Genomic DNA, 14197 nt, shown 5'->3' on the forward strand with positions numbered 1-14197 from the left:
TCCTCACCATTAACACTCTCACCACACCCTCCTCACCTTTAACACTCTCACCACACCCTCCTCACCTCTAACACTCTCACCACACCCTCCTCACCTTTAACACTCTCACCACACCCTTCTCACCATTAACACTCTCACCACACCCTCCTCCTAAACATTCTCACTATAACAATCTTCCCATAACAATCTCACTATAACACTCTTACTATTCACTCTCACACTATAACACTCTCACTATAACATTCCCCCATTACCATCTCACTACAACACTATATCACACTCCCTTAACCATCTCCTCATAATCAGTTAATTCGTCTGTCTTTCTATATTATGCCATTCTTGTTAGAAAGCATACAGCCTGTGTGTGTAATGCAGTGATGTAATGTGTGCAATGGGTGTGCAATATAGTAATATAATGTGTGTAATGGGTGTGTAAGATAGTAAAGTTATATTGTGTAATGGGTGTGTAATGTAGTAACGTAATGTGTGTACTGGGTGTGTAATATAGTAATATAATGTGTATAATGGGTGTGTAAGATAGTAAAGTTATTTTGTGTAATGGGTGTGTAATGTAGTAACGTAATGTGTGTACTGGGTGTGTAATATAGTAATATAATGTGTATAATGGGTGTGTAATGGTCCTGTACTGTGCTGCAGTTTTTCACTATTACATATGAACTGTGGTGAGATGGGGGGACCTGTGTATCTGCCTAACAGAGACTCTAAGAACAGATATTCTTTTAGAGAACTAAGAAATCATGTGAATTCAGACACTCAGCCTGGGTAAGACCAGGCGTGGAAACAGTCAGTCAGTCAGCCAAGCTGTTCCCTTGGACAGAGGTAAATCTAGATAGATCAATCCAGGAGGTATTAGAATGGGCTTGTGTATGTGTTGTGTGACAGACTACATTCTTTTATCTTAGCATGTCTGTTTTTAGTGCGTGAGGAGAAAGAACAGCTGCTCCCTATACCAGAATGGAGCAAGAGCTCACACACACACACACACACACACACACACACACACACACACACACACACACACACACACACACACACACACACACACACACACACACACACGAACACACACACACATGCTCACACGCTCACACACACACAAACATGCACACACAGACACTCCCCCTGTCTTACAAATTCACACATATGCCCTCATATTAGATTTGGCAAGAAAGAGAATATGTTTAAATTATAAACCATTACAGTTCTTGAAAATAACATTAGGTGATCCGTTTTAGGCAATTTCATTAAATTGTAGGACATTTATTCTATTATACACTTTTTAAAACACCTAAAATGTAAAAACAATATAATGTAATCAAATAGCGTTATTTATTTGAAATTATCTAAAGAAGACAAGTTCATATTATTTGAGTTGGATGGATGGCAAAATTGTATTGGAATCTGAACAGTGTTTTAATGAAATAATATTAATATTGTTTAGAATCTTACTTTAAGTATCTTAAAACTAACCTTCCCAACCCTAACAAACACATGCACAGCATCACACACAACACATACACACACGCATGCGCGCGCACACACACACAAACACACACACAATCACACGGACCTGTTAACAGTTTCACCCTGAGACACACAATCCCGTATCCACACTCGTTAACAGTGTTATTCCCTAATATTTCATCAGAAGTGTTCTCTGTAGGGTCATGCTAGCACTGTGTTCAGTGTTTACTGCAGTATTTGAGTGCTTTGCAGATAAGCCTTTACACTTCAGGACAATCAAATCACTTTGAGTCTCTCCAAGAGTTGCATGGGGAGTATCTTATCCTATATCTCAAAGTCATATACCTACTCATAACCCGCTAGTGTAAGAAATAAAGTCAGTAACAAAGGTAATCACATCTCTTTGGCTCTCAAACATCAGCACAGACAAACCACTCAAGTGTCTAACAGAAAAAAGAAACTCTCAAACTAAAACAACCCTTTTCTCAACAACAATTTTCTCAAAAAAAATTCTGGAACAGTAGGAATGTTCCAGAATCAACAGTAATGTACCGAATGATGCAAGAGGCCCTGCGGTTGGGTAGCAAGGATACTTCCACTCCACGATGCTAATGCAGGCTTTGCGGAAAGGGTTCTTCAGCGTGAGGAAGAGGAGGGAGCGAGCAGGGCGAGGATTGCCGCCAGTGGCCTGAAGCTTCTTCAGCTTCTCTTTCTGCTTCCTCTTCAACGTCTCCTCATCCATGATGTAGGAGGTCACGGGAGCTTCAGCACCAGTCTCCATCTCTCCTGCCCCAGCAGACACAAGCACGAAGCCAGCTACAGCACGCCCGCTCAGCCGGTACTGCCCCCAGGGCAACTGCTGCTGCCTGCTCCTGTCTGAACTTCACTCCCTCTCCCCACCCCAGCTCTTCAGACCAGTCTTCTAAACTGGTCTCCACCAGTCTATACTCTCTCTATCACCCTCCTGCCTTGGTGTTGGTCAGTAAAACAGCTGCTTAGCTGAGAGAATAAATATAGACAATGCATGTCACTTAGTATAGGGGAGGAGTAGAGTTGTGTCACGTTGTAGGTGAGTTTGCATGTCTTTCTTCACTGACCCAGAGGACAGCCATGAGGGCAACACAATGAAGAATATCTACTGAATTGTTTATTTTGGTCCATTATAATTCTATAGCCTTCATAAAACATAAAACACAGCTGTGCTGTGACTTTGCTGCTGGACTTCATCACTGATTCTGATTGGATCACTAGTAGCTGAAGTCATATTGGATCACTAACCCTATTGGGCAGGCACAGCGTTGGGCGAACTGGTCTTTAACACCGAACACATCACAAAGATATACTGTCTACTGAATGAAGTTAACTTGAAACATATTTGATTGTCATTTATTTAGTGTACACAAGGGTTTGTACTGCTTGTTTGGTGCTCTGGTTCACTGTGTTTTCTGAGGGTGTTATGTGATGTTTATTTGGTGTTCTGGCATGTTTTGCTTTGATCTGTTCAGAAGGGTTCGATTACTTTTTCCGAATCTGCTGGTGGTGGGCTGCTAAAGTGCAAATCAAAAACCCACAAGTGATTATTTCAAAAAGTAATTTTAATGTAACAATCAGCTAGAGCAGAGCAGTCAGAAGAGACTCAGCAGACCAACAGTGTCTTCCTGCTTATGTGCTATAGCTGCTGAGCTGACACCCGAGGCCTTCATGTTAGAGCCAGAAAAAGTGGAGAATTTCATAGTCCACTGTCACAAGTGTCACTTAGCACAGTTCTGGGTTTGTTGATTAGCTATTAAAATCCAGTGAAAACACGTATGACCTCTTCTTGTCTTACATAACGTCCTTTGATTGTCACGTGATAATACCTTACCAGTCCCCCCAGGATTTCGCGGGCCTTTTTTGTGATTGTTGCGGGCTAAAATGTTTGATGTTGCGGGTGTTTTAAAAAAAAATTGCGATGGAAGTTGCGGTGTGTTTTTGCTTTTTTGTGAGTACATTACAATAGGGAGTAAATGTTGTATGGTTTCCTCTATTTAGTAGTCCATTTTAATTATCTATTTACCTATTTATTCAGGGTTGCCAACTTTTCAAGATCGCTTGAAGTGAGATTTGAACCTTTTGGTGGGGGGGGGGGGGGGGGTGGCGAACATTAATTGTTGACGGGGAGGGGGGGCGGGGTTAGCGAACGTAAGTTGTTACCGGGCGGCCTGTAAAATGGACACAAATTAAGTATTATATCGACATCGATCGCCAGTGGTTGGCGCCAGAGCGAACTAGTAACTCATAGATATGGATCAGAGATAAATAAATTTTATCTCTGACTTTAAACTTAATCTCAGTTCAAAGTTTAAACTTATAAACTTTATCTCAGACCCTCGCCGCTTGCGTGCGCTGCAGTGACTTCGCGGGCTGCCGTTGCATTGTGGGGAATGTAGTGTTTGTGGGTGCAAAACACCATCGGGCGGCTGTGGCCTGCGGGCCGGTTCTAATAGTAATTAAATATCATCCAGGGGGCCATAGATAATCAATTCGCGGGTCGGATCTGGACAGTTTATCCCCGTTTTCATGTAGTGTACCGGGATACTGCTTTTCCCGATCTTTTTGCCGTTATTTTCGTCGCTCATGCTGCTTTCAGTCTGCTCCTCTTGAACGTATATACGGAGGTAAGGCGGGAGTTTGTCGACGTCACATCAAGACGACATCAGTGATTGGTCAAATTTGCGGGAAAGTTGCGGTGATTGGCTGAAGTTGCAACACCGCCCTGAATTCGCGGGGTTTGCTTGAAGTTGCGTTGAAGTCGCAAATCGCAACATCGCAACTTTCTGGAGGGTCTGCCTTACTTTCTGGAGGTGCCCCGTTGTGCCGGAGATGAAGTTCCGGAGAGTGAATATGGAGACGACTCTTCGCTGTGTTCAGTTGTGCAGTCTGTGTCCTCTAACCCCTCGCGCCCACGTTCCCTCTCAGACACGCGCCCTTCCACCAAACGCTGCAGGTATTTTATGTAGCGTATTGCGGCCCGCAGCGTTTCCACTTTACTCATGCGTTTCTCTGTGGTGCTGCCTGGCAGATGGTCCCGTAATTTCGCATAGCCTTGGTTCACACACTTTACGCGCTGGCGTTCCCTCTCGTTTCGCTTCTGAATGAAAGCTGGCTCAAATGGACACTCGTAAACACCAAATCGGCCATGGAACGGGCCAAGGTAGGGGAGGAGTGGCGGGGGACCCTGGTACGAGCCCTCATAAAGTCCTGACTCTACTCTTCCCGGGTAGAGGAGCAGGGGAAGCGAGTGCCCGAAATGCTCTGGGCGCAGCTGCGCATGGATCCGGCTTTCTTTATGGCCACCAGAGGGAGACACAGTATAGTGAATGTTGCTTTTCCTGAGGTTGCAGTACCGTTCGGCAAAGGAATAGGAGAAAGAAGAGTCCATGATGTGGAGGGAAGGTGTCAAAGAAACGCTCCCGAATATGAAGTCTGTGCCACTGCACGCGTTACGTCGAGCCACAGCCTGAATCCAAAACGGGTGAAAATACAAATTCTGTTAGTTAATGTGGAGCCAGTTTCATCGTCGTAGTGTCATTTTTTAACTTTATAGTTTTATAGAGAAATTTCCGTCAAAATACCTGGTGGCACTTTCATGTCACTTTCTGTGAGAACATGAGAAAACAGACAGGTTAGATTCAGAGACGTGTTTAACACGGGGTGTGTTGAGACTCATAATCTGGAGTTTTTTAGTTTATTTAGTCTAATAAATTTAATTTCAGTCAATTATATAAGTTAATTGTAACATTTCCACAAAAGTAACAAACGTTTTTCCACTGCAGATCCGCTGACCGTGGTTCATTGTTAATTTGGGACTTTGTTTCAAATGGCAATCCAAGGATTTTGGTGTTCGACATGTAGTTGCTGTAAAGAATTCCACTGTATGTATGACACTTGACAATAAGAATGAAACAGAGAGACAAAACGAGGCATATGTATGTTCAAATGGTACGAAGAATATGTAAGCGATAAAAAAATAAAAATACTGTAGTGCGGTTTTCTAGAGAACACTGAGATTTAAAGCTGGAAGCAAATAGCGAGGTTTCCCCAATAATTTCTCTCTCTCTCTCTCTCTCTCTCTCTCTCTCTCTCACAGACACACACACACATACTTGCTCTCCTTTCCTCCCTCCCTCCCTTTAAGATGACAGGGGGAGAGGTGTGGAATTCCCCTACCAGCTTTCCTAAACACATCACAACCTCCACTGCCAGATCCTAAGACTGCATGATTCTAAGATTTTCTGAAGTGATCCACACAGCCATAATCTATACTAATAACTAATGGGCTGAATTGAATTGGGTTGAATGGGTTCATCAGGAAAACACAGGAACATATCTACTTAATAATTATATATATATATAATGTGTGTGTGTGTGTGTGTGTGTGTGTGTGTGAGAGAGAGAGAGAGAGAGACCCTGATATATGGAGACCATACTAGTGAGACTATATGGAGATTATACACTTCCACAGTGAAAATATCCAGTTGACAGGATGCTTTTAGGATGCCATTCGGGACAGTGTGATCAGACTGCAGTGTGCTCAGTGTGCTCACATATAAGGTCAACAGTCTCCTCACCATACTCCTCACCAACTGTGCTGTTCCACATACTTTCTGATCTACAGCATCTACACTTGTGTAATAGAGTATATTAGTGTGTACTGTGTGCAATGTTTAGGCGCTCTGCATCTTACCTGATTGCTTGGTGTAGAATACACTGCTGGAATCCACAGCCTCTTCACCTGAGTGATTCACACACACCTGAATGATCCACACACACCAGAGTGATCCACACACACCCGAATGATCCACACACACCTGAATGATCCACACACATCACCGTGATCCACACACAATGGAATGATCCACACACACCTGAGTGATGTTCATCTGTTGCAGGTGAGCTGAACGTCTCCTCTTTACTACTTCAGACAGCCCCTCCCCAGACAGGGGTGTGTACTGTTCAGAGGAATGTGTGTGTGTCTGTGTATGTGTGCGTATGCTTACAGTACTTGTAAATTTCAAAGGGGAAATGAACCCCAGGAAGTAGAGGGTGATGGATAGTATGTTTTGGGTTCAGAGGGTGGAATTACAGCTCAGTGTTGACTGGCTGAATTGGAACAGCTGCAAACACTCATTAGATGGTGTAAGGGCTGCTGTCCACACCCACACTAATGCCAAACCATACTACAACACACACTACACCAACGCCAAACCATACTACAACACACACTACACCCACACCAATGCCAAACCATACTACAACACACACTACACCAACGCCAAACCATACTACAACACACACTACACCCACACCAATGCCAAACCATACTACAACACACTACACCAACGCCAAACCATACTACAACACACACTACACCAACGCCAAACCATACTACAACACACACTACACCCACACCAATGCCAAACCATACTACAACACACACTACACCAAAGCCAAACCATACTACAACACACACTACACCAATGCCAAACCATACTACAACACACACTACACCAACGCCAAACCATACTACAACACACACTACACCAACGCCAAACCATACTACAACACACACACTACACCCACACCAATGCCAAACCATACTACAACACACACACACTACACCAACGCCAAACCATATTACAACACCCACACTAAAGCCAAACCATAATACAACATACACACACACTACACCCACACCAATGCCAAACCATATTACAACACACATACTACACCCACACCAATGCCAAACCATACTACAATACACACACTACACCCCCACCAATACCAGTCTATACAACACACATTTTACACCCACACCAATGCCAAACTACTACGCACTATGCCACAATAACATCCTGACACCCTACTATTCCTCAATACTCTACACTCAATCTAAAGCCCTTTTATTAGTATGATATTATGATACCAAAACTAAACTAGCTACTACTCACTAAATATACTTCTGTAATACACCGATACTAGCACCAGTCACAAAACAAACATTTAACGAGTGTATAGATATCAAATTAAACATCCATATTTAATTTTAAAGCTTTCAGTGGACATGAAGGAGCAGGATTCTGTATTTATTTGTGCTGCAGTCACATTCTCCCTGTGCAGGCAACGTTGTGGCTGATAACGTGTAAGCAGCAGCTCGTGAGCGGCTCACTGCTCTCCAATGCTGCAGCCACACACACCGGCCTACAGACACGCTTTGAAGGTGATAATGTGTGTTGTGGTGATTTCAATCAAACCTCTTCTAGATTAGAGAACAAAACCTGGATTAAGACCATTGGGGTCCCACCCTCTCAAACTTCAATTTGATTCTTTCAGATCTTGCTTTGATGATAGCGTTGATCATTACATAGCTTAATTCCTCTGATGGTGGGTGAGTAGGAGATTATGGGATGGGGATGAGTTGAGGTGCTGGTGAGCTGTGTGTCTCAATAACAGACCAACAGCAGGAAGCGGTTCAGTCCACTCACCCTACCAGCGAAACTTAGATCAGCTTTAGAGGAATTCATTTAGTGTCATAGCATGTACAGAACATCCCTATGAGGCCATCCTAGCAATTTCTGGGTGGTCTAACCCCTAACTCTAACCATAGTCCTAACCCTAACCCTAATCCCTAATCCCTAACCCCTAACATAGCAGTTTCTGCGTGGTCTGCCTGGTGGGCTCTTCTGTAACTCTAACAGCATTTGGTGGAGTTGTGGCGCATTAACTGGACTGTGATTTCCAAAGACGTGTCAACCTGTGTATGTGTATATGGACACACACACACACACACACACACATGCATGCACACACTGCTCATGCACACACTGGAACACACACACTGGTACGCGCACATACATACATACATAAATACACACACACACATACGTTATGTTATGGAAAATACTTTAAAGGGTGATTGTATGGCTTTGGTGTAACAGTTATCTTTCAGCAGAACTGAATATGAACACACACACACACACACACACACACACACACACACACACACACACACACTTTGATGGTTGCAGTGTGCCCAAAACATATCAACCTTCTTCAACCTTCCTCTCTGTCCCTCTCTATGTCCCTCTCTCTGTTCATCTCTCTGTCTCTCTCTCTTTATGTCTCTCTTCCTGCCTGCAACCTCTCATTCACACACACATGCACGCACACACACACGTATGTGTTTTCCAGGACACGTCTGCTCATTCTGGGCTGTTTAGCATGTGCTGATGGATCTATCAGTCTGTGTGGTTTTGGCTATGAGAACACTGGAAAGTTCTAGACTTGAGAATCTGTGCGAATGTGTGGGTGTTTGCGTGGGTGTGTGGGTGTATCTGGTAACTGTTCCGGAGGTTAGCTCATCCAGAAGTCAGAATTTAGACTAGACAGGGTGCAGACAGGTAAGCCCATTCCCTTCTGTGATCTCTCTGTGCTTTGAGGAGCAGTTTCTTTCAGGTAAATTCAATCCCAGTTAAACTCAGGTTCATAAACTCTGTATGTATTTCTAATCTTTCTCACTAATGCTGTAAAGTTTCAGGAAAATACATGGGTGCATTTTGAGGGGTTTTGCTTGGCAATGTACTTTATTCAAGAACTTTTTATTAAAATGTAATTAAATTAATTAAATTAGTAATGCCATATTTCTTTTTTATGCTTTGTGATTAGACAGAATTAAGGCTTTTGGTAATGATACTAGAGACTGTGTGTGCAAGTGTTTACAAATGTCTGCATGTGTGTGTGGTGCAGCCGTCGAACAAGAGAGGGAGGTAGAGTGTCAGGCAGGGAGCGCTGTGGTACTTTCGGACCTAACAGGATGTGAGAGCGTTGAAGGAAAGAGAAAGAAAACAGAGAGAAAAAACAAGAAATAAATGGGTGAGAGAGACAGGAAGGAGGGAGAGTAAAGAACAAGAAAGAGGGAAAGAGAGGAAGAGCAGGGACGAAAGAAAGGAAGAGAAAGTGTACGAGAGAGCATACAGCAGTGAGGAGGAGAGTCCAGGATGGAAATGCGTGCGGACCTGCTGAAGAGCATATGGTACGCCTTCACCTCACTGGACACAGAGGACAGCGGGAAGGTGTCGAAATCACAGTTAAAGGTGAGACAGAGATAAGGAGAATATCAACACTGCATACTCCAGAGACACTAGTTAAGACTTGCTTTAGAAAATACAAGGTTGGATTTCTGAACGGTGTTTAATTGGCAAGGTTAGATAACTGAAACAAGTATGGAGATACAGGCTGACTGGTAAGCACTGATCTCAAGAACAGGCAAAAAAATTGTGTTTGTGTGTTAGTGAGTGTGTGTATGTTCTGAACATATTGTGTTACAGTAATCATTATCATTCTATGTGGCTTTAGAGAATTGGTCTTTAAAGAACACATCAAGTACACATACGCTCTGTGGTGTGGTTATTGAGTTTGTTAGCATCATGTCATGTGTCTGTGTTTGACACCATTACATTACCCATCACTGCACTATACACCTCATAGTGTTATATGCAATTTACACCAGTATACACCAGTCTGAGCTGACCCTCCCCTACACGCTACTCTGATATACTGGTTCATTTACATGTTCCTGGTTAAATGCTTTGCTTTTAGTTTTTTGTTCTCTTTTTGTCCCTTTGACAATGTTTCTTATTTTGTTTACTTGTTTTGTTTGTGTATTCATTTTTATTGTTGTTTATTTTGTGTTGTTTCATTACATTTTGTGTTGTTTTGCTTATTCTTTGGATGTTTTTACCTGTAATTATTCTGCAGTGTTTTGTTTATCTCCTGCATTTTTGTGTTGTTGTTGTTGTTGTTGTTGTTGTGTAGGTGTTGTCTCATAATTTGTACAGCGTGTTGCGGATCCCCCACGACCAGGCGGCGCTGGAGCAGCACTTCAGTGATGATGATGATGGTCCTGTCTCCAGCCAGGGCTACATGCCCTACCTCAACAGATTCATACTGGACAAGGTGCACTTCACACACACACACACACACACACACACACACACACACACACACACACACACACACACACACACACACACATCCACACGCACCCACGCACGCATGCACACACACACACACACACACACACACACACACACACACACACACACACACACACACACACACACACACACACATACACACACACAGACACACACACACACACACACCCACACCCACACGCACCCACGCACGCATGCACACACTCACACACATAGCAGTATTTAATGAGGAGCTGTAGGTCTGGACGTACATGATGTTGGTATTTTTGGTCAGGTTGTGCAGGGGACCTTTGATAAGGAGGAGGTGGATGAGCTGTGCTGGACACTCTGCTCTAAGAAGAACTACCACCCTAACACCACCAACACCACCAACACCACCCAAGCCACCGTGCTGACCAGTAAAGATGCTGGACGTCTGTGGTGCCTCTTCAACTTCCTGTCCGAGGATAAATACCCGCTAGTGCTAGTGTCAGAGGAAGTGCGGAAACCACATTTTTAACTAGATTATGAGTATTGTTTTTATATTTACCATGTATGCGGTGTTTGTGCATGCGTGTGTATGCTTGCATGTGTACTTATGTGGCAGTGTGTCTTCAGGTGGAATACCTGCTGAAGAAGATCTCAGGCTTGATGAATGTGGAGCTGAACAGTGTGGATCTGGAGGAGTTTTGGACCCAGGAGACTGTGCAGAGGGAGGCTGTGAATGTGTGGACCTTCCTGGAGCTGGTGAACTCAGGGGTGCTGGGACGAGGCCCCGGCACAGAGAGAGTCAGTTCAGCCATAGAGCAGGTGTACCGCGAGATAGTGGGCAACATCCTCAAAGAGGCATGTGAGACCACACACACACGCACACACACTCACACACACCACACAAATACTCACACACACTCACACACATCACGCACCACACAAATACTCACACACACACTCATGCACACACACACGCGCACACACACTCATGCACACACATACACTCACACGCACACACACACACCACATAAATACAGTCCTCGTAGCAAGTAGAAATTTAGAAATTTGATTAAAACATTTTCAGGGCTACCTGTGGAAGAAGGGACACTTGCGTCGAAACTGGACCGAGCGCTGGTTCTGTTTAAAGCCCAGTACTCTATGCTACTACACCAGTGAAGACAGCAAGGAATGTAAAGGAAGCATTGACCTTGACGAGAACTGCTGTGTGGAGGTAATACACACGCTCCTAACTCTAACACACTTAACTTTAACTCTCCTAACTCAACACTCTTAACTCTAACACTCTTAACTCCACAGTAATTTAATGAGAAGGTCTTAATCAGAAGGCCTAACACCAAACCTTTATTCTTGAATCCCTAATACCAAAGATAATCATAAACTTTTCAAATAAAAACCCCTTTACCCTTTTTATGGCCAATGTATCCTAAGACACAGTAAAAGACACACTGAGAGGCACTGGTCCTCCACCCCTGCCATGCAGCACAGACATCGTCATTCACATCCAGGAAACTGACCTGTAACCTTTAACTGATCTTTAATTACACAACTAAAAGCAATCCTGAAACCTTTTAACGTTTCTCAATGTCAATGCTGCATTTCGTTTTCTCAGCAGGTCCTGGACTCTTACCCTGACACATACTGTCTCTGTTAATCTGCTTTGTTAACAACGCGTGTTGTAAAAAGAACGGCACATAAGAACATACATGTCATATTCATTCAAATTTGAATTTAGATATGAATGCTAATGATGCTGATGTGAGATAAAGACGTGTGTGTTTTCGCCTGCAGGTCCTTCCTGAGAGGGAGGGAAAGAGGTGTATGTTCTGCGTGAAAACCCTCAATAAAACGTATGAGATGAGTGCTCCAGACAGCAAACAGCGGCAGGAGTGGACAACAGGTCAGACATACAAACACACAATATATCCAGCACAAATTGTTAGAGGGGAAAAAATGCTATTCCTAACACTTCACTAAAGTTAGCCTAGCTCTAGGCTCCAAGCCACACAGTTCACTAGGGCCGATCCGTAACCTAATGTAGCCCTGTGTGCTGTAAAGGGCATTAGCAGGTGACATCAGCATGACATCAGCATGATATCACCGTGACATCAGCGTGACATCAGGGTGAAATGCTTTACCTCACCTGAGTAGTACAGTGACATTGCAAACCATATGGGTGGTGTTCAAAAGAACAAAATGTAATTCAGAGGATGCGGTCAACCGTAATAGCTGAACTCTGGTATATTTAGATTCTGTCTTGCAGTCCCTCAAAGTGGACCTGGTCCTCCTACTTTTCATTATTTTCATCACTATTATTATGCATTAGTTATGCAGTAATGTCCTGTTATTAGCTTATGAATGAATACTAACTATAAGCACACACACACACACACACACACACACACACGTGTGTACGGCAGCTATCCAGACAGCGATCCGTCTGCGGTCTGAGGGGAAGAGTTCACTGCACAAAGAGCTGAAGGCTCACCGTCAGGAAGCACGGGAGGAGCGTGAGAAGAGACGCGCCCTACGAGAGCAGGAGACGCAGAGGCTTCAGGCTCTGCAGGGAGAAAAGGAGCAGAAGCAGGTGGAGCTGGAACTCCTGAAGGAGGCGCAGCGTCAGGCCCAGGCCTCCCTGGAGCAGGAGGAGCAGAGGAGGCGCAAGCAGCATGAAGAACTGCAGAGAGCCCTGCAGAAGCAACTACAGGAGGCACAGGAGGTGAGGAGAGGGGAGGGGAGAGGGGAGAGGAGAGAGGAGAGGGGAGAGGGGAGAGGAGAGAAAGATTAAATGTGTGTGTGTGTGTGTGTGTGTGTGTGTGTGTGTGTGTGTGTGTGTGTGTGTGTGTGTGTGTGTGTGTGTGTGTGTGTGTGTGTGTGTGCGCGCAGGCCCGTTTGACCATGCAGGAGGAGATGGCTCTGAAGGAGGCGGAGGCGGAGCATCAGAGGAGGAGGATCAGGGAGCTGGAGGAGATGCAGCAGCGTCTTGAGGAGGCGCTACAACAGGAGATCAGAGCGAGGCAGGACGAGGAGGCATACCGCTACGCACAGGCCCAGTATGAACACACACACACACACACACACACACACACACACCACACACAAACGTACCCATCACGCATGCATGCACACGCACACACACACACCGCACACACACGTGCACATGCACACACCCACATTCACACCCACACATACTTGTGTGTGCAAATGCACACACACACACACACACGGCAGGCAGGAAGAGGAGGTGTATTGCTATGCACATGCCTGGGACACACATGCACATATACACATAGACACACAGAGCACACAGGAGCACTACTGTATGTGGAGACCTGAGAGTAGGGAGGGGAGGAGAAGAGAGTAGAAAAGGGGAGGAGAGGAGAGGAAGGGAGGAGAGGAGAGGAGGGGGAGGTGAGAGGGGAAGGGATGTTAGAGTGTGGAACTGACTTCAAGCTTTCCATAAACATAGCTCAGCATTTGTGCAGCAAATGCTGTAAAGCTGTGTGTGTGTGTGGGTGTGTGTGTTTGTGTGTGTGTGTGTGTGTGTGTCTGTGTGTGTGTGTGTGTGTGTGTGTGTGTGTGTGTGTGTGTGTGTGTGTGTGTGTGTGTGTGTGTGAGTTGTCACCAATGCCCAAACCTTGTTTTCTTTGTCTTGAGAAGCAGAGAACACTCACTACTTCCTGCCATCT

At 44.5% G+C, this 14197-nt stretch overlaps 2 protein-coding genes across 3 annotated transcripts in view; one reads left to right on the plus strand and one right to left on the minus strand.

Annotated features, from left to right (window-relative positions):
• cacna1sa (calcium channel, voltage-dependent, L type, alpha 1S subunit, a) overlaps nucleotides 1-2433 on the minus strand; it is a 42135-nt gene extending 39702 nt beyond the window's left edge. For both annotated transcript variants that reach the window (XM_077001125.1, XM_077001124.1), the window contains exon 1: nucleotides 2079-2433. In XM_077001125.1, the coding sequence (XP_076857240.1) occupies nucleotides 2079-2266 (188 nt within the window). In that variant the 5' untranslated portion in view covers nucleotides 2267-2433. The remainder of the gene's footprint in view (nucleotides 1-2078) is intronic.
• A 6280-nt stretch (nucleotides 2434-8713) lies between these two features.
• The window catches only part of def6b (DEF6 guanine nucleotide exchange factor b), a 7700-nt gene continuing 2216 nt past the window's right edge, over nucleotides 8714-14197 (plus strand). Inside the window, exons 1-8 of the mRNA XM_077001123.1 lie at nucleotides 8714-9617; nucleotides 10339-10479; nucleotides 10795-10998; nucleotides 11118-11345; nucleotides 11575-11721; nucleotides 12300-12408; nucleotides 12929-13227; nucleotides 13395-13561. Coding sequence (XP_076857238.1) covers nucleotides 9522-9617; nucleotides 10339-10479; nucleotides 10795-10998; nucleotides 11118-11345; nucleotides 11575-11721; nucleotides 12300-12408; nucleotides 12929-13227; nucleotides 13395-13561 — 1391 coding nt within the window. The 5' untranslated portion in view covers nucleotides 8714-9521. The remainder of the gene's footprint in view (nucleotides 9618-10338; nucleotides 10480-10794; nucleotides 10999-11117; nucleotides 11346-11574; nucleotides 11722-12299; nucleotides 12409-12928; nucleotides 13228-13394; nucleotides 13562-14197) is intronic.

This window comes from Brachyhypopomus gauderio, chromosome 1 (assembly GCF_052324685.1).
Source record: "Brachyhypopomus gauderio isolate BG-103 chromosome 1, BGAUD_0.2, whole genome shotgun sequence".
NCBI lineage: Eukaryota > Metazoa > Chordata > Actinopteri > Gymnotiformes > Hypopomidae > Brachyhypopomus > Brachyhypopomus gauderio.